The sequence below is a fragment of the Geotrypetes seraphini genome, chromosome 12 (assembly GCF_902459505.1).
Source record: "Geotrypetes seraphini chromosome 12, aGeoSer1.1, whole genome shotgun sequence".
Lineage (NCBI taxonomy): Eukaryota > Metazoa > Chordata > Amphibia > Gymnophiona > Dermophiidae > Geotrypetes > Geotrypetes seraphini.
The window spans coordinates 66,068,810-66,091,919 of NC_047095.1; the positions used below are offsets into that span (position 1 = coordinate 66,068,810).

The 23,110-nt window shown below is 45.7% G+C and overlaps 1 protein-coding gene across 4 annotated transcripts in view; it reads left to right on the forward strand.

Annotated features, from left to right (window-relative positions):
- The first annotated feature begins 265 nt into the window (after positions 1-265).
- Positions 266-23,110, forward strand: part of MOB3C (MOB kinase activator 3C) — a 49,738-nt gene continuing 26,893 nt past the window's right edge. Inside the window, exons 1-2 of one of the 4 annotated variants that reach the window (XM_033916851.1) lie at positions 266-573; positions 14,344-14,878. In XM_033916851.1, coding sequence (XP_033772742.1) covers positions 14,461-14,878 — 418 coding nt within the window. In that variant the 5' untranslated portion in view covers positions 266-573; positions 14,344-14,460. Of the gene's footprint in view, positions 574-2,788; positions 2,912-6,730; positions 6,761-13,255; positions 13,319-14,343; positions 14,879-23,110 lie in introns of those variants that run through there. The other 3 variants (XM_033916852.1, XM_033916853.1, XM_033916854.1) reach the window with 3 other exon arrangements.

The window sequence follows — 23,110 nt, forward strand, 5'->3', positions numbered from 1 at the left end:
CCAGGGCAGGATCAAGTGAACGCTGTGTTGTGTCTCTTGCTCTTTGGAGACTAACAGCGAGGTCAGGCAAAGGAGCGCTGTGTTTGCATATGAATGAGAGAGTGCCGCAGGCAGAGTGGGGCAGGATGCTGGGCGGTGAGTTATCACAGGGACAGCTGCTGGAGGGTTCAGCCAAAATCAGGATGTGACATCATGAGAGAAGAAAAAAGGAAAAGCCCCGACACGGACAGCGGGCTCATAGCACAAGCCGAGAGAGAGAGAGAGAGAGAGAGCCAAGCCAGTGTGCTGTCTCTCTGCCTGCAGCGTTACACTCGGCTGCATCCAGCGGCCAGAGACACTGCAGGGTGTGTTATAGAGCAGGTTGAGAGACAGCAAAGTGTGATCCGGCTGCTAGAGAGACGGCGGACGTGTGATCCAGCTGCTAGAGAGACAGCGGGGTATGTTAGAGGAGGCTCGGAGACATCAGAGTGTGAGCCAGCGACCAGAGACAGCATGGCGTGTTATAGAGCAGGCTGAGAGACAGCAGCGTGCGTTATAGCAGGCGAAGAGATTGAAGCTCTGCACTCAAGACACGTAAGTGGCCACTTTTCATTGCTCGCTCTCTTGGGTTCGGGAAACTTTTTCCCGAAAGCGTTTCCAATCCCAGTGTAAGCTCCGGGTTTCGAGGACCCGGTCCCCGGCTTCGGTTGCCATTCTAAACAAATGAAGGTCTGCCCTGTGGCGGGAAGTCACCTGATTAGACCTCGTTTGCTTTAGGAAGTCAGAGGCTTCCTGCCTCCTCGTTGAAAAGCTTTTCCACACTTTTTGAGTGGTGAAATACAACCTGAATTAGCTGCTGACGAAGCTGGCTGGCTATATTCATTTCGCTCCTTTCAACACTGTAAGATACCTATGTTCGTCCTATCAAAATGAGATTGTAAGCTCTTCTCACCAGGGACTGTCTATTACATGTTCAAAGAACAGCACTATGTACGCCTTTCAGCGCTATAGAAATGATAAATAGTCGTGGTAGTTATGTAGGTGCCTGGATGGCACAGCAGCCCCTGACCCTGGTCTCTTTGGCTGTATTTGATGGCTGTGGGTGGCTCATGGACCAGTGTCTTCTCAGTCACTTCCTGCTGGATCTCCTGGCCTTGTGCCACCAACATGTGCTCAGTCTGTGCTCTTTGCTTTAAATGCAGTATGTTATGAGTGAAGTAGCCTTGTGGTTAGTAAAGTGGTCTGCAAACCCTTTATTGCTCCAGGTACAAAATAAATCCCATTTCCAATGTTGAAGGTGGTGGCGGTGGGGCAGGGGAGGGTTTCATGACCGGCCCAGGGTCTTAGACAGCGGCAGCAGGAATTCAACCCAGTTCCTCTAGCTCTCAGGCACTGCATTAACCTCTAGGCTACTCCCAGGGCTGGGGCGAGGGTGTGGATTTTCCTCAGCAAATCACCATAGAAGCATGAAGGCAGATAAAGACCAAATGGCCCATCCAGTCTGCCCATCCGCAGCATTCACTTTCTCCTCCTCACCCTATTGGCTAAGGCTCTTAATATTTGCATCTCCTCTTCCTATAGGCTAAGACTCTTTACACCTGCATTGTGAGGTCATAGAGCTTTATGGTTATAGAAACATTGTAACCAATTATTACTAGGAGTGCAAATTAATTAGCTAATATGCTCAATAAATAAATCTATCAAATAGCCAGCTTATATTTCCATAAATTATCTGAATAAATATTGGAGTGGGCAGTAGGTATTTGGCAATGGGCATCCCTCCTGCTGTCAACTTCACTCAGAGGTATGGGGGTGGTTCTGGGTGTGTGTGGGGGAGTTGGGGGGTTGAGGCAGGAGGGAGTGGATATCTCTCCTGCCAATTTCTTCTAAGGACGGGAGTGAGGAAGATGAGGGGATCCTGGCATGGGGTGGGGGCGGGTCAGGTTGGGTCCTGGCAGGGGGGGTCAGACTGATGAGGGGGAGGGGTTCATGGGCGGCAGGAGGGAGTGGGCATCCCTCCTGCCTCTCTTTATTTTTCTTCCGGGTGTCATTGGAGGTGGGTGCTGGGGTGGCTCAACTTGTGACCCGCACTGAATGACCATTTTTGGTGCATCTAGTTCAGGGGTGTCAAAGTCCCTCCTCGAGGGCCGCAATCCAGTCGGGTTTTCAGTATTTCCCCAGTGAATATGCACGAGATCTATTAGCATACAATGAAAGCAGTGCATGCAAATAGATCTCATGCATATTCATTGGGGGAATCCTGAAAACCCGACTGGAGGGACTTTGACACCCCTGATCTAGTTCCTAGCTGTCTGGGAAGGTGGGGGGTTATCGTATGGCTTCATAAAAAGGAGGATGGATTAGACATTACGTTCAATGGAAGTAAAACCTGGATGTCTCGATCCGACCACCTTTTTCTGGAGCCAAGTGGCAACCCTAGGTGGGGGTAGGGCAGGCTGGTAATATAGTGTGTGTACTTTTGACCCATTTTCCTTTGGAATGTCTCTTTGCAACCCAGATAAACTAAATTGTGCTGTTGAAGGCGGATTCTCACAAGGTTATGCACCTGGGAAGATGTTGCTTTGTAGCAATTGCCTTCTTGAAGCCTTTAAAGGCTAATATGATGGATAATTCTCTGCAAACAAGTTCCACCAGTGCTTTCTGCTGGAATTTGGAAGGGGCCAAGGCCTGGTTCTTAATTTGCAGTAAATATTCCCTCAGTGTAATCTTGAAGACAAATTAGCACCTGGAGAGACTAGTGGTGGTGGGGGCTTTGTAGAGTGTGAGTCTGGGCCTGTTTGACATAGCTCTTCAGGCTATCAACACACGTTTGAGATCTTCCGGATAAAAAAAGAAGAAAATCGGTCACGTGACTCCTGACAGCTCTGCTTGGTAGCTGCCTTCACTGTGGCTCACAGCCAGCTTTGCAGAAGTGAGACCTTGACCTTCCTTTGATAAATTAGTAGAACCCTTCTATCATTTCTTTCGTAGAGCTTCACCAATAGCTGCAGAGCTGTGAAAGGCATAAGGCATGCTGATAGTTGTAAAGGAAATGGGGACTTGTATATTGCCTTTTTGTGGCTTTGGCATTGCAAAGCGGTGGGTACTGGAGGATTAAGTGACCTGCCCAGGGTCATAAGGAACAGCACTGGGATTTGATTTTACAAACTATGGGTGCAGGGGCAGCAGCTCTATCAGTGAGCCACACCTTCTCTCCTTAAAAAAAAAAGAAAAAGTTTTGGACAGGTTCCTGGAGGAAAAGTCCATAGTTTGCTATTGAGACAAACACTGGGGAAGCCACGGCTTCCCCTGGATCAGTAGCCTGGAAAGTTTTTTTAGTATTTGGGATTCTAAAATCTTGTTAAAAACTTCATCTCTCACTGGAAACATATGTCCACCAACATCCTTGATGAACTAGCCCCACTACAAACCAAAACCAGAACCAGCAGAAGATCAGACCCATGGTTTGACAATGAACTGCTCCAACTCAAAAGACAGTGTAGAAGATTAGAAAGAAAATGGAGAAAAACAAACCTAGACCAAACAAAAATTGCTTGGAAAAACATCATCAAACAATACAAACGACTACTAAAAGACAAGAGGAAAACTCATTACACAAATCTTATAGGCACAGAAACCCAAGACCCCAAAAAACTTTTCCAAATCTTAAAAGATCTGACAGACACCAAACCCTACACAACCACAAACAATACCCCACCACCATCTGCTACCCTCCTGGCAGACCACTTCAAGAACAAAATTACCAATGCCAGAGCCACCCTCGATTCTACCCCATCCCACCCAAACATAATCACAATTCACCCCACAGAAAAAGATTCAACCGCAGCAGACAGAACTTGGTCTCAATTCACCAACATTCAATGGAACGAATTCAATAACCTCTACAAAAAAATACAGCCACGCCTCCTGCGACTACAACAACTGCCCTTCTTATCTCCTTACTACCTCCAGTGTAAAATTCCGTACACTGCTTCTACAATGGATTCAATCCATGATCACAGATGGCATTTTCCCCACTGTACTCAGTGAAATCATCATCACTCCAATCCAAAAAGATCCAAAAGGACCACCAGACCAACCTTCCAACTTCAGACCTATTGCCTCTATACCACTATACATCAAACTTACAGAAGGCCTAGTAGCCAAACAACTCACTAACTATCTGGATGACCATAACCTACTCCACCCCACGCAATCTGGCTTCAGACAGAGGAGAGGCTCCTGCCTGGTTAAATCCACCATGACTACTTAAATTCTGGACTGCGCCGCCGAGTATCGCCATAGACTGCTCATTTACTGTCTGGGTGGTACTGGGAAGGTCTGTTGGCAGAGCTTAGGCGGGGCCTGGGAGGAACCAGGTCTGGTTAGCGGCCATAGTGGTTAACTAGTTAGTGGCCATATTCAGACCCGTACCTGGTTAAGTAAACATAGAAACATAGAAGATGACGGCAGAAAAGGGCTACAGCCCATCAAGTCTGCCCACTCTGCTTACCCACCCCCTGTCTATGCCCTAATGACCCAATTTCCTTATCTTGACCCTCGTAGGGATCCCACATGGGTATCCCATTTATTCTTAAAGTCAGGCACGCTGTCTGCCTCGATCACCTGCACTGGAAGCTTGTTCCAATGATCAACCACTCTCTCTGTGAAGAAATACTTTCTGGTGGTAAAAGGATACCAAAATGGCTGTCCTAATTTTAGCCATCAAGCTAACTGGGCACTGGGTTGGTGCCTGGTTAACTGGTGGTAGTGGCATATGGGCTTCCTGATACGCACCCCCCCCCCCCCCCCCGATACTTCCCTGAAAAGCTATAACACAGTAACTTAAATTTTGTCAAAACTAAGCTAATTTGTCCTGTAATTACTGTGTATTTCTTAATTTGGAGGCCATTAAACATTTGGATACATTTTCAAGGCTTTGATAAAAGTCCAAAACACAGTATCTCGATAAATGGGAGTTATATTAAGCCAGAACACAGTACTGTATTGGTTTTGGTCAAGAATTACTTCAGGGGAATTTATTCAAATAGATCACTTTATTGGACTTTTCTCATATTTACATTCTCAACAGTTCCTGTGTTTTGACTGTTCCTTCTTATCATTTCTAAAGCATTGCTAGACAACACGCGGCACTGCACATGAGACGGAGCTTACAGTCTAATTAAGGGCCCACCTCGGTGTCCATGGTGATCCAGTGGGGGATCCTACAGATAGGAGTGATGTCTGCTTGCTTCTGCCTATTGCGGGTCCAGCCACAAAATAGCTGCTGTGACCCCTAGCGGCAGTCTCATGAGAATCGCTGACCGGCACATTTCTAGAGGCCTTAAGCGGAAGTGTTGCTGAAAGAAAGGATAGTGTATTTCCTTGAATCTAATGGGTTACAGGATCCGAGGCAACATGGCTTTACAAAAGGTAAATCGTGCCAAACGAACCTGATTGAATTTTTTGATTGGGTGACCAGAGAGCTGGATCGAGGACATATGCTAGATGTAATTTAGATTTCAGCAAAGCCTTTGATACGGTTCCTCATAGGAGGCTCTTGAACAAACTTGAAGGGCTGAAGTTAGGACCCAAAGTGGTGAATTGGGTCAGAAACTGGCTGTCGGACAGACGCCAGAGGGTGGTGGTTAATGGAAGTCGCTCGAAGGAAGGAAAGGTGACTAGTGGAGTCCCTCAGGGTTCGGTGCTGGGGCCAATCCTGTTCAATATGTATGTAAGTGACATTGCTGAAGGGTTAGAAGGAAAAGTGTGCCTTTTTGCAGATGATACCAAAATTTGTAACAGAGTAGACACCGAAGAGGGAGTGGAAAATATGAAAAAGGATCTGCAAAAGTTAGAGGAATGGTCTAATGCCTGGCAACTAAAATTCAATGCAAAGAAATGCAGAGTAATGCATTTGGGGATTAATAATCGGAAGGAACCTTTATATGCTGGGAGGAGAGAAGCTGATATGCACGGACGGGGAGAGGGACCTTGGGGTGATAGTGTCCGAAGATCTAAAGGCGAAAAAACAGTGTGACAAGGCAGTGGCTGCTGCCAGAAGGATGCTGGGCTGTATAAAGAGAGGCGTAGCCAGTAGAAGAAAGAAGGTGACACGGACAGAATTGGGCGGGCCTGTGGGCGTGGCCACGGGTCTGGATTTTCTTTTGGGAAAATCCGGTAAGGCTTGAGAACAACCTGTGCATATGGAGAAAATTTTCCTGCTAAAGTTTGCAACCCGAGCAAAATAGACCAAAATAGAGAGGGGGGAAAGTGCAAATTCCTTCCAGTTTGTCTACACAGTTTAAATATCTTATTGTGTCTTCCCCAGAAACTTACAGGAGGGGGGCTTTTTGGCCAATCCTGGTATTGAACTTATACCCCAAAGCAATGTGGCATTTGTAGTCCCTGACTCTACACATTGCAATCCATGCTGCGGGTCCTCATAGTTCAAATCTCCCTCCTGGAACTGGGTAACTTGGCAGCTCTGAGCTTTGTTTCCTGCAGCATCCATGGGAAAAATAATTCTGATAGAAACTGTGCAGCACGTGTGAAAAAGTGCTCGGAAGTCTTTGGACTGAGTTTAAGAATCAGAAAACTGCCGAGTTATCCATTCCAAGAGGCAGACTTTTTGGCCGGCCCTGGATTTCTGCCAACCTCATCCTGGTGCATTATGGGAATTGCAGCACTAATTTCAATGGATAGACTTATGTAGGGTTACCATATGGCTCCAAAAGAGGGAGGACGGATTGAGACATTCAGGTTTTACTTCCATTCTATTGTAGGTGGTAAGGTCTCGTATGCTAATCCTGCACTAATCAATTAAGCCCGGATTCTCTAATTGGTGCCATTGTCGGTGGCTGCCTACATTTCTGGCGCCTACCTCTGATGTGAATTGTGCCTCTGTAGGCGTTTTATGCTGCCGAATCCCATTTCTCGCATTAGCCACGCCCACAGTGGCATTAGGCCTAAGGAGGCATGATTCTGACGCCGAATTTTTAGGTGCCAGTAAGAACCTTGAAAATCAGTAAAAACTGGCGTTTGAACAACATTTTTCACTGAGCATAGGCGCCCTTCTGGCACCTAAAAAAACAGCACTGTTTAGAGACTCCGGGCCTTAGGGCGTGATAATGTAGAGCGTAGGGTTAGACATGTCCGGGGGTCCGGACGGCTTTTCAAAACCTGGCATTTTGTCCGTGATTTGAAAAGCTTGGAACAAGTCGCTGTAGGGCAGGAGCGTATCCACGCATGCGCTCTTGCCAGGCGAGAGCAGGCAGTGGGGGGGGGGGGGGGGGGGGGGGGCTAGGGCGGGATTGGGGGGCGGTACTTGGGTGTAACGGGGCGGGGATGGGTAGAACTGGCCAGGCCTGGGGGGCGGGTCTAGGGGGGGGGTCCAGATTTTCCACATGGAAAATCTGCTAACCCTATGTAGTTGTACTGATTGATTAGTGCAGAAACACTCACTCTTCACCCTCGACCCCCCCCCCAAAACCTCCCCCAAAACACACGGGTAGCCTGTGCCCTTTGAAACCTATCGTGGACTTCTGCATTTTGTCCTTTTAAGCTGCAATAAGCTTGTACTAGTGTGTCCTGCAGCTTAGTAAAAAGATCCATGGGTTTTCCCCCCCCCCTGTGAAATTACACGCATTACAAAAGTTGCAGGAAATGAACTTTTTGGACTCTTTATGTTTCCTGGGGTGGTTGTCGTTGCCTTGGTTTTAGATCTGATCCTTAATCACTGTACTTTTCATTGTGATTGCTGAGACTTTCCCCTGAAACAATGCAGAAAATCGGGGATTTTCAATGTAATTTTTGGGATACACCAAGCCAGCCAGGATTTCTGATGAATAAGACTGAAATATAGTTACATCCAAGGAACACGGTGTAAGCATGCAAAATATTCCTTTGTGGATCTCTTGAAAACCAGAGCGACTTGGTGTGTTCCATGGACCGGGTTGAGAACCCCTATTCTAGGGAGGTCAAAAGAACATAAGCAATGCCTCCGCTGGGTCAGACCTGAGGTCCATCGCGTCCAGCAGTCCGCTCACGCGGCGGCCCAACAGGTCCAGGACCTGTGCAGTCATCCTCTATCTATACCCCTCTATCCCTTTTTCCAGCAGGAAATTGTCCAATCCTTTCTTGAACCCCAGTACCGTACTCTGCCCTATTATGCACTCTGGAAGCGCATTGGCTAAGGCTCTTAACATTTGCATCTCCTCTTCCTATAGGCTAAGGCTCTTTGCACCTGCATTGTGATGTCACAGAACTTTAGTAACACAGAAACATGATGACAGATAAAGGCTAAATGGCCCATCCAGAGCATCCACTATCTCCTCCTCTCCCATAAGAACATAAGCAATGCCTCCGCTGGGTCAGACCTGAGGTCCATCGTGCCCAGCAGTCCGCGCACGTGGCGGCCCAACAGGTCCAGGACCTGTGCAGTAATCCTCTATCTATACCCCTTTATCCCCTTTTCCAGCAGGAAATTGTCCAATCCTTTCTTGAACCCCAGTACCGTACTCTGCCCTATTATGCTCTCTGGAAGCACATTGGCTAAGGCTCTTAACATTTGCATCTCCTCTTCCTATAGGCTAAGGCTCTTTGCACCTGCATTGTGATGTCATAGAGCTTTATGGTTACAGAAACCTAGAAACATGATGGCAGATAAAGGCCAAATGGCCCATCCAGAGCATCCACTATCTCCTCCTCTCCCATAAGAACATAAGCAATGCCTCCGCTGGGTCAGACCTGAGGTCCATCGCGTCCAGCAATCCGCTCACGCGGCGGCCCAACAGGTCCAGGACCTGTGCAGTCATCCTCTATCTATACCCCTCTATCCCTTTTTCCAGCAGGAAATTGTCCAATCCTTTCTTGAACCCCAGTACTGTACTCTGCCCTACTACGCTCTCTGGAAGCGCATTCCAGGTGTCCACCACACGTTGGGTAAAGAAGAACTTCCTAGCGTTCGTTTTGAATCATGTGTCCAGTGTCGTAGTTTTTGCTGGCCCTTAAGACAGCCGTTGTGGTGACTTGCTCATACCAGAGAGTGTCTATAAATGAAAGCCTAAAACTCATGACCTCCGCTGATAATCTAGGGATCAACCAGTGCATAGGAGATAACCCCTTAGGAATCTTCCCTAGCCAGTTATCTCCCTCTGAATATCGGCTTCAACGTGACCTGGGAGCGCAAAGTGCATGAGTCCTGTTGCTGTGTGAAAGGCTCCATTAAAAAAAAAAAAAAAGAGGTAAATTCAGTTGGAAAGCTCTAACTTTAAGCTCTGCTTCTATCGCCAGCGCTGACATAGTAAGGGGGTGGGCGGTCTTTGTAAAGGGCGCAGGCCCCCTTCCATCCTGACCCCCCTCCCTGCCGCCTGCCTGCGCCCCCTTCCCTCGTACCTCTTTCATTTTTCCATATTGTGATCTCGCGCCGGTGTCGCCTCTGATGTCACTTCTGGGCCCTGCGTCTATGACGTGACATCAGAAGGATAGCTGACGGGCAGGAAGTTCGTGCTGTTGCTCTTGCCTGGAATATTAAAAAGTTAGGGTAAAGAGTAGGGGGGCAGCACTTACCCTCGCTAAGCCACTGAGTGCACGGATATCCAAACAGATGCCAGATTTTGTGCCAGCCGTAGAGCGTGCAAAACAGTCTTTGGCAACCCATAATATAATCCCGGTACAAGAAGGGATTGGACAATTTTCTGAAGGAAAAAGGTATAGAAGGGTATAGATAGAGGACTAGTATACAGGTCCTGGACCTGATGGGCCGCCGCGTGAGTGGACTGCTGGGCGCGATGGACCTCTGGTCTGACCCAGCAGAGGCACGACTTATGTTCTTATGGCCCAGGCTGATACACAGTTGTAGCAAAAGTATACTTCCTTACCTGCGGGCCAAAATCCGCAAGTCTGAGATGTCCCCCTCCCCAGTTCCTGCAGTCTATTCCATAGAAACTGCCATATGTCCCTGAACAATATCCTTTTCCAGGAAGTGCCCCCTTTTCAGTATAATGGGGAGAGGGGGGAAGCTCTGGCCCCTCTGAGCCAAACATTTTCATAAAAAGGAAGGACTTGAAATCGGAATGAGTGGGGTGATGATGCAGGAGCTAGAGATGTACAGTATGTGCCAGACAGGAACTCTCCCCCCCCATCCTGAGACAGGAGGGGGGCAGCATTTCCTCTTATGCAACAACCCCAGAGGGAGCAGTTTGTGTAGTGACTTCTGTTACTGGACCCTGCACTGGTCAAAAGGAGAAAGTTCCGAGTTATCAGACCAGTATCAATTTACCGGGCACTGACGGCCGAGCTCAGGGTGGCCAATGCAGACATAACACCGAAGCTTTGCTCACTGATGCTAATCGAAATCAGAGGTGAAGCACGCAGGACGTGTGCGCTAATTAGGGTGAGCGCACCGGACACAAGGTTCTGTGCTTTCCCGAGGGAAAGAAAAGCATCGGCGCACCTCTGCACGTGTGCGGGAATGTTAGTCTCGGAATAAATAGCCTCACAAAAATGTCTTCTGCTTTAAAATTTTTATGATTCCAAAATTTCTGTACAGAATAACATTCCAGTTTATGTGCACAAATAAGTTGTTTCTGCTTGGCCCTGTGCACAGAACCATCACCTCCTGTACTGTCAGTTATGCTGACAAGGGTTACCCTGTGGCTCCAGAAAAAGGAGGACGGCTGAGACATCTGGGTTTTACTTTCAATGGAATTAAACCCAGAGGTCTCAGTCTGTCCTCCTTATTTCCATAGCTTTCAATGGAAGTAAAACCCGGATGTCTCAATCCGTCCTCCTTTTCCTGGAGCCACAATGGAATGGAGAAACTGACATGAAATCCTCCCAGATGCTACTGCGCAAGAATGAGCTAAACCTTCTTCGCTTCCCCAAAGCTGCTGTTCCAGTTTCTAGGTTTATGCTCACCTTAGCCTTCTACGTACCTCTCTGCGTCGGAGTGGAGAAGTCGGCCGCATAGACACCCCGCATAAGAGGCTTCAGGAGGCTAAGCCTCTCCATCCACAAGCCGGACTTCCACTAATTTTAAAACCGGCAGCTGGGGCCATCTCTTGTGTGTTCTACATCGCTGCGTGTGTTTGGTAGAGCTTTATAAATAATAGTAGTAGCAACCTGACCTGATCGCTGCAATGCTTAGTGTCCCCCTCACTCTGACGACCTCCTAGGAAGGCCTGTGGCTCACTGGTTGAGCTGCTGCCTCGGCACCCAGAGGTTGTAAGATCAAATCCCCGTGCCGCTCCTTGTGACCCCGGGCAAGTCACTTAATCCTCCAGTGCCCACCGCTTTGAATGTCAGCTTTGAAATGCCAAAGTGACAAAAAGGCAGTGTACAAGTCTCTATTCCCTTTCCAACAGGGGTCTACCCAGGTCACAAGCACCAGGCAGAAACCGAAAGAGTAGCAACATTCCAGAGCTGAGATTGTGATGTCATAATGCCTCATTCCACCAATGCCTAAGAGCCAACCTCTTGGGATGTCACAATGGCTTCATTGTCCTATACTTGACTCACATAAGAATAGCCATATTGGGACAGACTGAAGGTGGGGCTCACTGGTAGAGCTGTTGCCTCTGCACCCAGAGGTTGTGAGATCAAATCCCAGTGCTGCTCCTTGTGACCCTGGGCAAGTCACTCAATTCTCCAGTGCCCACCGCTTTGAATGTCAGCTTTGAAATGCCAAAGTGACAAAAAGGCAGTGTACAAGTCTATTCCCTTTCCAACAGGGGTCTACCCAGGTCACAAGTACCAGGCAGAAACCCAAAGAGTAGCAACATTCCAGAGCTGAGATTGTGATGTCATAATGCCTCATTCCACCAATGCCTAAGAGCCAACCTCTTGGGATGTCACAATGGCTTCATTGTCCTATACTTGACTCACATAAGAATAGCCATATTGGGACAGACTGAAGGTGGGGCTCACTGGTAGAGCTGTTGCCTCTGCACCCAGAGGTTGTGAGATCAAATCCCAGTGCTGCTCCTTGTGACCCTGGGCAAGTCACTCAATTCTCCAGTGCCCACCGCTTTGAATGTCAGCTTTGAAATGCCAAAGTGACAAAAAGGCAGTGTACAAGTCTATTCCCTTTCCAACAGGGGTCTACCCAGGTCACAAGCACCAGGCAGAAACCGAAAGAGTAGCAACATTCCAGAGCTGAGATTGTGATGTCATAATGCCTCATTTCAGCAGTGATGTCACAATGGCTTGATTGTCCTATACTTGGTTCATATAAGAACATAAGAATAGCCATATTGGGACAGACTGAAGCTGGGGCTCACTGGTTGAGCTGCTGCCTTTAATCCCAGTGCTGCTCCTTGTGACCCTGAGCAAGTCACTCAATCCTCTAGTGTCCACCACTTTGAAATGCCATTTAGAGAATCGCGGCTAGCAACGCCTATGTGAAATCTTGGGTGCCTAAAATGTAGGCGAGAGTTTTAAAGGCCTACAAATCAGGCCCCTGAGTTTTTGGAGAATCGCGCTTAGCGGCACCTGTCACGCTCCCCCCCATAGAAATGCCCACTTAGGCATTTGGTGCTGCTACGCGCCATGTGACAGAAGCCTTTCTTTTATAGAATCGGAGAGGCGCCTATCGTCCAATTACATTTTTTTTCTCAATTATTGAGGCTATTAAGGGTATTTTGCCAGTTAAGGAAGGTGGCCAAGAGGTCTATTAAGTTTTTATAAAACTAAACTTTTATCTGCCTTCACTCTGTCTATAAGCATCAATAAATTGCCTAAGATTTCAATATCCTTTTCGGATATTTGCACTATTGGTTAAGAACCCCTGGTTTAAAAATTCTTACTGTGCCTCGGAGAGCAGGAGGGGAACAAAAACCAGTTAAAACCGTGTACGTGTCTGAGGCCTTATTAGGACTTGACTGGGCTTTAGTTTTCTAAGCAGGTTGATCTAGCCTTGGTTTTACTCCTTTGCATGCTGGGAAATGTAGTCCTGTATCAGTAAGAAAATCAGAAGTGTGTTTGTGCATGCAGCGGGGTTAAATTAGGATAGCTTGACTGGTTTGAAAAAAAAAAAATGCAGCTAACAGGGGCTCAAAGAAACGTATATTCTGTATAAGAGAGGTTGTGATTGTGAACTAGCATGATCAAGGTAGTAGATGTTTGCCCATGAAGGGGTTAAGAGCTGTACATAGCTGGGTCATAGTCTCTGACTCATAGGCTTGAGGTTTTCCCTTTGTCCCTGTGAACTGTGTATACTGGATTATGTTTCATGAATGGTATTTGGCTTCAGTAAGGCATCACCTAGACTTGTAATGACTTTACCATGCACTATAGGACTGAAAACCATTATAGGCTAGCAGTTGCAACGCTGGTTTCTGTAAGAGTGCTCTGCATTTCAAATATTTATGATAATATATGTTTGTGTTATCTAATCTAATCTAATCCTTAGGTTTGTATACCGCATCATCTCCACGTTCGTAGAGCTCGATGCAGTTTACAGTAGGAGAAATAGGAAGGAACTACAACAGAGGGTTAGAGGTAGAAGTGTGAAGAAAATTTAGAGAATTTGGGATGCCAAGATATAAGAGTTTCCTTGATTCCTAAGTTGGAGGGAGACTTACATTTTTTGAGAAAAGCCAGGTTTTCAGATGTTTGCGGAAAACTTGGAGAGAGCTCAAGTTCCGAAGAGGGGAGGTAAGGTTGTTCCAGAGCTCAGTGATTTTGAAGTGGAGGGAAGTCCCTAGCTTTCCTGTGTGGGAAATGCCTTTTAGCAAGGGGAAGGATAGTTTTAATTTGTGGGAGGATCTGGTGGTATTAGGGTTTAAGGAATTCCAAGAAAGAGGGATAAAGGGAGGGAGGATACCATATAGGATTTTGAAAGTTAAACAGGCGCATTTATAGTGGACCCTGGTGATTATCGGAATGATAATTGTTTGGGTGGGTGGGGGGAGGGGAAAGGATGATTATGAACATGAGAAAGATGAATGTGCTTTTATTGTATTACTATGAGTTGCATTGGTTGTATTGCACTGTTGTAGTTTCGAAAATTAATAAAGAATAAAAAAAATAGTAAATCTTTGCTCAGTTTTATGTCACAGATGAAAAGAAAACTTTTAATTATCATTCAGAATATATGCATAATTGCATAGGTTAAACTGTAGAATTTGTATTACCCATAATGTTTTTGGCTCAGAAAGTTCTCACTATGATTTAAAAAGAATCTTAATTATGGGGACATAAATAGCTATTAAGATATCCATTAGAAAAGCTGTATATTGCACTTGTAAATAAAGTGAATGTTTTATTTTTTCTCAAATTAATTTTAAGTTTGCAGGCATCTTTAATCATCTCTTCTGACACAGTTTCTTAATTAAACTCTCGCTGTATCTGTTTATCTTTTAGAAATTATTTTGTCTTGTTTGGTCCGTAGCCACCTTGGCCCAAGGCTGGATTTCCTCCCTTTGAAGAAGTTACCAGTGGAGGCGGTCTACACTCTCATTCTGGCTTTCCTGGCCCAGGATGGCCCTTTGCCTGAAGCAGGTTTTCAACAAAGATAAAACGTTTCGCCCTCGGAAGAAGTTTCAGCCAGGGACGCAGCGCTTTGAGCTGTACAAAAAGGCCCAGGCATCTCTCAAATCTGGCCTGGACCTGAAGACCGTGGTCCAGCTGCCCCCTGGGGAGAGCATCAATGACTGGATTGCCGTGCACTTGGTTGACTTCTTCAATAGGATCAACCTCATTTATGGAACTATGTCAGAGTTTTGTACAGAGAGGAGTTGCCCAGTAATGTCCGGGGGCTTGAAATATGAATATCGGTGGCAGGATGACCAAAAATACAAGAAGCCCACCAAGCTGTCTGCCCCACAATATATGAACATGCTGATGGACTGGATTGAGACCCTTATTAATAATGAGGACATCTTTCCCACCAGAACAGGTCAGTGTTGGGCGGGGCTTATATTCTAAGCCTCTGTAGCATCAGATTTCTGACTGTTCAGCCAATCAGATCGCCTGCTTCACTTGCACCCTCTGCTTCCTTCCCTCCCTCTGACTCTGTACTATCTTTTAGTGGCTGCCCACCAGGCACAGACACTCAGTGTGGTGCTTCATTTGCATAAATATTTGCATAGGCTATTAAGGGCTGAAAAGAGGTTCTATGCATGAAAAACACATCTGCTCATGCGTAAGACCAGCCCTGCTGCCTTGGGATAGCAGCAGGACTTTCCACTGTGGGCCATGCAGGAAGCGTAGGCTGCAACAGTTATTCCTGAAAAACAATTGGATGTCACTAGTGAGCTTGACATTAGTTTATAAATTTCTCGCTCTCTCCTGTGTTATGGATTTTAAGGGAATACCAAGCATCTAAGTATTTTAAAAAAATCAGCTTTGGAGAATGAATGTTTGAGGGTTTTTGTTTTTTGGGTTTTTTTTTTAGCATTTAGATGCTAAGTGAGGAATTCCCAAAAGTCATGCGCTATGAACCTCGAGAAAAAGTGCCAGTAGGTCCACTGCAATTGTTGCCAGCCATTCCTTTGGTCTTTTCTAGTGTTTTTATTGCAATACGTGGACATTTGGATTAACACCTCTTTGGTTTTATTACTCAATAGCGAGACTTCTGAGGCAGACCTTCTTGGGCCGAAACACAATCGTGTCGAATCTGTTTTATAATAAAAAGGATTGAGCACCATCTGGTCTCCTTCGTTGTTGTTTTCGTGCCCCTTAGCTAGTAACGTAATCTCATATGCAGTGTTTACTCAGAACACAGATACGGAGAGAGAGAATTTTAGGGGCCAATATCCAAAGTGGTCCTACTGGATATGAGAGACCCCTGCCCAGATAAAAACATAAGAATAGCCATACTGGGTCAGACCAATGGTCCCACTGGCGTAGTACGGGGGAGGGTGGTCCGCCTCAGATGCAATCTTTGTAAACGGAGCAGGCATCATTCCTCCTCTCCACCCCCATTTCCCGACCACCCCCTGCTGCGAGCACGCACCTAGTCCCTTCCCTCCTACCTCTTTAATGTTTCCTGTGCAAGCAGCATCATGAACTTGCTGCCCGCGTCAGTGTTGCCTCTATCTGATATTATTTCCGAGACCCGGGCCTAGGAAATGATGTCAGAGGGATAGCTGACACGACGCGGGCAGCGGGTTCGTGCTGTTGCTCCTGCCCGAAAAATTAAAAAGGTGACTTCTAAAGTGGAGTCTAGCATCAAATAACTATGATTTGGATTATTCTTCCCAATCTGCATCACTTTGCACTTGTCATCTGCCTTTTGGATGCCAGCCTTCCCGTTTTCCTTAGGTCCTCTACTGCAATTTCTCACAGCCTGCATGTGGTCTCCATATTATATACAATGGAGCAATGGAGGGTGAAGTGCCTTGGCCAGAGTCACGAGGAGCTGCAGTGGGTATTGAACCCAGTTCCGCAGGTTCTCAGGCTGCTCCTCCATACCCTAGTATGGGGCCAATGCACAAAGGTTCAAGGTATAGTCCGCTCCCTACTCTACCGCAAAATTGGTGCCACCAAATTGCCACCGTATGAGCATGCAAGTTCATGCAGTATCGAAGCTGTGACAGTAACCTGCGGCTGGGCGCCAAATGTCTCAGATCCTATCGCTGTATTCCACAACAAAAAAGAAAGCACAACCCCACGTATAGCACTGTATTTTTATCTATACACCTCTGAGGAAGGCTTTTCAGGCCGAAACACGGACCGTGTTGGGGTCCAGTACAAAAAGGACTAAAGTCTCTGTAGAACTTGCCTTATGTTTAAGCTATTTATATGTATATGTTTTTACTATTTATATATTTTCAATAAATTGATTGTCGTTGAGGCTGATATGCGGCGTCTCTTCCCCACTCTTTTTGTCTCGGATCCTATCCATCTACTCTCTTAACGCCTGCCTTAATCATGTGACCTCCTGGTTAAAGGACAATCTCCTGTTTCTCAGCTCCACCAAATGTGAATCCCATTATTTTTCCTAATCCTTGTGCTCCTATCACGTCCTGCCCCTCTATCGATGGTCAATGACTTCCATTCACTAACACAGGGAGGATCTTAAGAGTTATCTTTGACAAAACATTGACTTTCAAGATAATGCATTGTCCGTTCTCCTTTCTTTATAAAGCTCCACGTTGTCTACTGGCCTGGGTCGTCACCCACTTAGACTACTGAAGCTCCCTCTATGCTGGTCTTCCTCTTCATTCTCTTAAAAGTCTCCAACTCTTCCAATCGACTGCGTGAAACTTCTCCGTCGCATTCAACATTTTGATTGTGCGAGCCCTCCTCATCACTGGCTCCCATTCTCTGTCCACATCAAATGCAAGATCCTCGTCTTCAAAGACCGCTCCTCCTCTGTTCCAGTCTACATCGATAACCTTCTCATTCGGTCCCTGCCATCCCTCTCTCTTCACTCTTCCAATTCCAATCTTCTTGCCCTTCTTCACCCTTCTCTCTGCCTCTTAACCTTCTCAAGGGAGACAGCCTTCAGCTCTCTTGGCCCCAAATTGTGGAATCATCTCCCATCCTCCATCAAATCTGAACCTTCACTGCAGAAATTCAAGCCATCGATTAAAACTCGCCTTTCTGTGAAGACTTCGGTTTTCCGCCCCCATCAAACTCGTATTTTTCATGCCCTTGCTCTCATTCCCTCCCAATCGCCCCTTTCCCTCCTTCCTTTGACTAATGTCTTATCTTTGTTGTTAACTGCATATAAAAAACAAAAAAAACAGGTTTCTGATGCACAACTGTGAACAAATTTATATAATTCAATGAGAGGAAAAGACCTTAGAGGCCTGCACCACTATAGAATAATAATTCAATGAGTGGAGACCGCAGGGTCAGGTTTTTCATTCATCAGTCTAAAAACCTCTCTTGTTGTTGATCAACAAAAGTGCGAGTTACTTACCTGTAATCACAGCCCGACGGGACCCATTCCTGGCTTGTTCGGGGGGTCTCTTTTGAGAATGTGTTTAGCTTTACTGCAATCGCCATTTTTTCCTGCAGTTTTTTGTTGGCTTCTTGTTGGTTTTTACAACTTTTCACAAGCACCTAAGATAAGTGCATTTTGTTATTTTGCTGATTTTTTTTTGATAGTCACACAGTGTATAAGTAATTTGCACTTTTGTTGATCAGCAACACGAGAGGTTTTTAGACCGATGAATGGAAAACCTGACCCTGCGGTGTCCACTCATTGAATTATATATATTTGTTCATAGTTGTGCATCCGAAAACTGTTTTTTCATTTGTGTACACAGAACCAGAGGTTTTCTGTCCATTAAGATTTACTACTTGATTGGATAAATTCCTGAACGATAGGGGGATTGAGGGGTACAGATAAAAGTAGAGCTAGGTTAGGAAGAGTATAGATAGAAGAAAAAGGGGGATCATAGGGCTAGGTCAAGGAATACCTGACAGGTCATAGACCTGCTGGGCCGCCGCGGGTGCGGGTTGCTGGGTGCGATGGACCTCTGGTCTGACCCAGTGGAAGCAACTTCTTATGTCTTATGTTCTTATGAGGCATAGAAGGATATGGGTGACTAAACATTACGCCAGGTGTACACCTGGCAGGGCCTCTGCGTGTGCGGATCACCGGACTAGGTGGACCGAAGGTCTGATCCGGAGATGGCGCTTCTTATGTTTAACTGCATATATGCCATTGACAGACCCTTTGCGGTAAATCAGACGCTTTGAATTAATAAATAAAATGTCACTTTTCCTGTTGGTGTCTGAGTGAATCATGATTGGTTCAGGCACTGATGGAAAAGTTGGCATTAAAAATCCCCACAGGTATGCCACAGCATGCATCAACCCCTTCCCCCCAACATGACACCTCTTAAAGCCCCCACTGTACTCCTACGCGCCCAACCCCTTACTACTAATGTATATTTTTAAAATGCCCTGATGATTTAGTGGCCCCTTGGGCCCCTCCTGACCTGACTCCCACTTCCTCCTAATATAAAAAAAATGCCCTGATGATCCTCCTCCCTTGCTTCAGCTCCTCCCCCCCCAAAAAATATTCCTTGGTTGTCTAGTAGTCCCTCTCCCCCCAAGTTCTCAAAAAAAAGCCCTGGTAGTCTAGTGCAGTGGTTCCCAACCCTGTCCTGGAGGACCACCAGGCCAATCGTGTTTTCAGGCTAACCCTAATGAATATGCATGAGAGAGATTTGCATGTAATGGAAGTGGCAGGCATGTAAATCTGCTCCATGCATATTCATTAGAGCTATCCTGAAAACTCGATTGGACTGGTGGTCCTCCAGGACAGGGTTGGGAACCACTGCTCTAGTGGGATCCTCCTCATATGGTAGGTTGCCATCTCCTGGTTTATTGCCCCGCCATTGTGACAGATGATGGTGCCTGGAAACAGGAGAGAGTGGGCCGGTGGAGGCGCGAGTACTATTCAAATTTTCTTACATTTGTTTTAAGTTGATTTGGCCCCAACTTATCTTTTATCTCATTTCGTGTTGTATAGTCCTATAAGGAAAACTTGGAATTCACGTTTCAAGTTCAAGTTTTATTCTGTTTAATATACCGACCATCAACATGTATCTGGCCGGTTTACAATGCTAAAAAAAAATGAAATAAAAGGTAAAATAATAATTATATATATATGAGAGAGGAGTGAACATTAAAAGACGATAAACAAGAACTTACATGAATTTGAGGGTAATAAGGGGAAGGAAGGGTCAATAAGTACATTATTAAAACGAAATTTAAAAGAAAGGGAGGAGGGAGGATAAGACATCAGGGATAGGGTCGCTTCGTAAAAGCAGTTGAGATGATTTTACTTGTTTGGGGAAGGAGGTATTTAGAGGTTATGATATGCATCTTGAAATAGGAATGTTTTTAGTTTGGTCTTGAATTTAACGAGAAGGTTTTCATGACGGTGTTGAGGTGGCATGGCGTTCCATAAGGTTGGAGCAACTACAGAGAAGTTAATTTTCCTAGTGTAGTAGAATTCTTTGATGGAAGGAACAGTCGGTAAGTTCTGATCTGCTGATCTTAGGGTCCGAGAAGGACAGAGAGGGATGATAAGTTTGTCGAGAAAAGATAGAAGACGTGAGAATTTGATTTTGAAAACTAGCATTAAGGTTTTATAATGTGTGATGGGTAACCAATGGGCTTCTTTCAGGAGAGGAGTAACATGATCATATTTATTTGCTTCTCCAAAAATTACTGGTTGCAGATTCAAGACTTTTTTGGATAGGACTCTCGTAGGTAAACAGCAATTTTGGCTGGGTAAATACATTGGTGAAGCTATGTTGTCTTAAGGTGCATTTCGTAAAGAAATTAAGTCAGCGCTGTTTGACAAATTTATTTCTTAAACGTGGGTACTATTGTTAGCAAAACTCTACTTTGAGTATATCTAAGTAACTGTTGTATTTTTAACTATTTGTATTTTACTGATTGTCCAGCCTTCTTCTGTGTAAACCGCCTAGAAATCGTTTGGTTATGGCGGTATAGAAAAATAAAGTTATGTTATGCCTCGTTTGACGTACAAGGTCAGGGGGCTAGGCTTGGGTTGAGCGGGGGTCCTGCTAGACTAAGAGAAATTCGGGGGAGGGGAGATTTGGAGGTGATAACTCCTAAGAATTTTTGTGGGGGGTGGGGTGGGGGGCTAAGGGGCCACTAGACCACCAGGGCAGTTTTAAAAAAATATTTCTACTACTACTATTTATTATTTCTATAGTGCTGAAAGGCATGCACAGCGCTGTACATTTTAACATACAATAGACAGTCCCTGCCCAGAAGAGCTTACAATCTAATTTAGACAGGACATTTCAGGGTTGGGGAGATTATAGTGGGTCTAGGTATCTGACAGCAGTGAGGGGGAGTTAAGAGTTGAAAGCAGTTTCAAAAAAGTGGGCCTTTAGCTTGGATTTGAATACTAGGGGAAAGAGGTTTGGGAGAGTTAGGATAAGAGGGTATTTGCATAGCATCGGGCCCAGTGCACCAAACAGGGCAGGGTAGTTGGTTTGGAGGGAGAGAAGTGGTTCTGCTAAACACCGCTCATCTCAATCAACCCTTCTATGCTGGACCTGGCAAAGTTTCCAAAGTACAACGAGAAAAATATTTGTTTTAAAAAAAAATTTTTTTTTAGAATGCCAGGGAATATCAAATGGCTGCATTAACATGCATTTTAATGCTCGGCCAGTAAAACCAGGTTAAAGCTGCATTAGTACTTTGTACTCTGGCCTTTGTCTTTCAGCTGTGACAGGTGAAGTGACAGCTACAGCATGTCGTCTGCAGTCAGCACCTGGGAAGACGATTACTGGGCCTGCCCTAGTGCCCACTTTAACCAGACCTGGTCCGTGAACAAGACCTGAAGTCCCTGCATGCAGGGGAAGTAGAAAGGAAAAGCTGGTGGATGCAGATAAGGGGGTCTTGTCTGTACGTGTGACTGTTGTCTGAGTCATTTCTCACCAGGGCTCTGAATAGCAGCTCTAAATCCAGCTCTGTTCCTCCCCCCCCCCCCCTTCTTATCAAAGGCTGGCAGTTTGTGTACTTTGCCAGCTGTGAGGCTGGCTCAGGTAAATAAAGGCTTGCAGTATGGTAGATTAGTATAACATTATGCCCACGGGCTGCTACAAATCTGGAGACCAGCAACTGAATTCTCCTCTTAAGAACATGGTTATATGGCAGCCACTTGGTTATATGGTTGGGGGAGAATGGTGATGAAATTCAACCATTGTGAAAGCCTCCATATGTGGCTACCTTGGCAATGTCCATATTCTTAATTGCTGTGCCAGCTACCACAGCAATGAGCCACAGTTTTCTCTGTATCCTGCAGGCATACTTAAACCAAACAGCAGGTGTCACTCTTGAGCAACAGCTGGGACATCCTCCTTCCCCCTGGGGAGACTGTGAATGCAGATACCACATAGCACTCACAGTCCTGGCTGGTTCTGTGGACAATAGCTGAGCTCAGGGACTAGTCTTGAATTTCTCGTGCGGCAGAACTGTTCGGTCATTGGGTATTCAGCCACTGAAAGAATTATCTTACAAAATCATGTAAAAATATGCCCAGTCCTTTTTGGGGGGGTGGGCAGGCCAGAGCAAATTCTTCCTAGGAGTTCTCTCAATCTTCTTGTGATTTAATAGTTTAATATATATATATATTTTTCTGCAAACTTGATCACCTCACTCGTTGCTCCCTTTTGCAAATCATTTATACATGTGTTAAAATGTCCCCCACCCATACAGATGTGAGGCACTCCGCCCTTCACCTTTCTCTGTGGGGGAAACAGATCCTGGAAGCTCCTGGTGTCTAAAGGCTCATGTGGCTGAGTTTCTTTGTCAGCTTTTAGGTGGTGCAGGCAAGACTGTATCTGAATTCAAGAAAGCGTGGGACAGGCACGTGGGATCTCAAAGGGAGTGGAAGAGATAATAGTTACTGTGGATGGGCAGACTGGATGGGCCATTTGGCCTTTATCTGCCATCATGTTTCTATAACCATAAAGCTCTATGACCTCACAATGCAGGTGTAAAGAGTCTTAGCCTATAGGAAGAGGAGATGCAAATGTTAAGAGCCTTAGCCAATAGGGAGAGAAGGAGAAAGTGGATACTGCGGATGGGCAGACTGGATGGGCCATTTGGCTTTTATCTGCCATCATGTTTCTATAACCATAAAGTTCTATGACCTCACAATGCAGCTGTAAAGAGCCTTATCCTATAGGAAGAGGAGATGCAAATGTTAAGAGCCTTAGCCAATAGGGAGAGGAGATAGTGGATGCTGCAGATAAACCATTTGGCCTTTATCTGTCATCATGGTTCTATGTTTATCATAGAAAGAATCACTACACTCTCTGGTCTCTCTTGTCCACTTCATGTTATGGAAACATTAGATGCCTAATGTTTGTGTTTAAACTCTCCCAAACAGAAGATTCTACCTTGTCACGTTAGAGACGCAAAGAAAACAGGAAAGGCGACCAGTGGTGTTCAAATTCTTTATTGTAGTCAAGACTCGACATGTACATGTTTCGGCCCTAAGACCTGCCTCAGGAGTCTTAGTTGCAATGCAAAACTGTGTGTCTCGTCTGTTCTCTTATCTTGTGTATAAAATACTCTAATCAGTTTTGTCGGTTCAACACATAAAACCAGCAAAGCCCTGAGGCTGGCCTTGGGGCCGAAACACGCGCGTGTCGAGTCCTGACTACAATAAAGAATT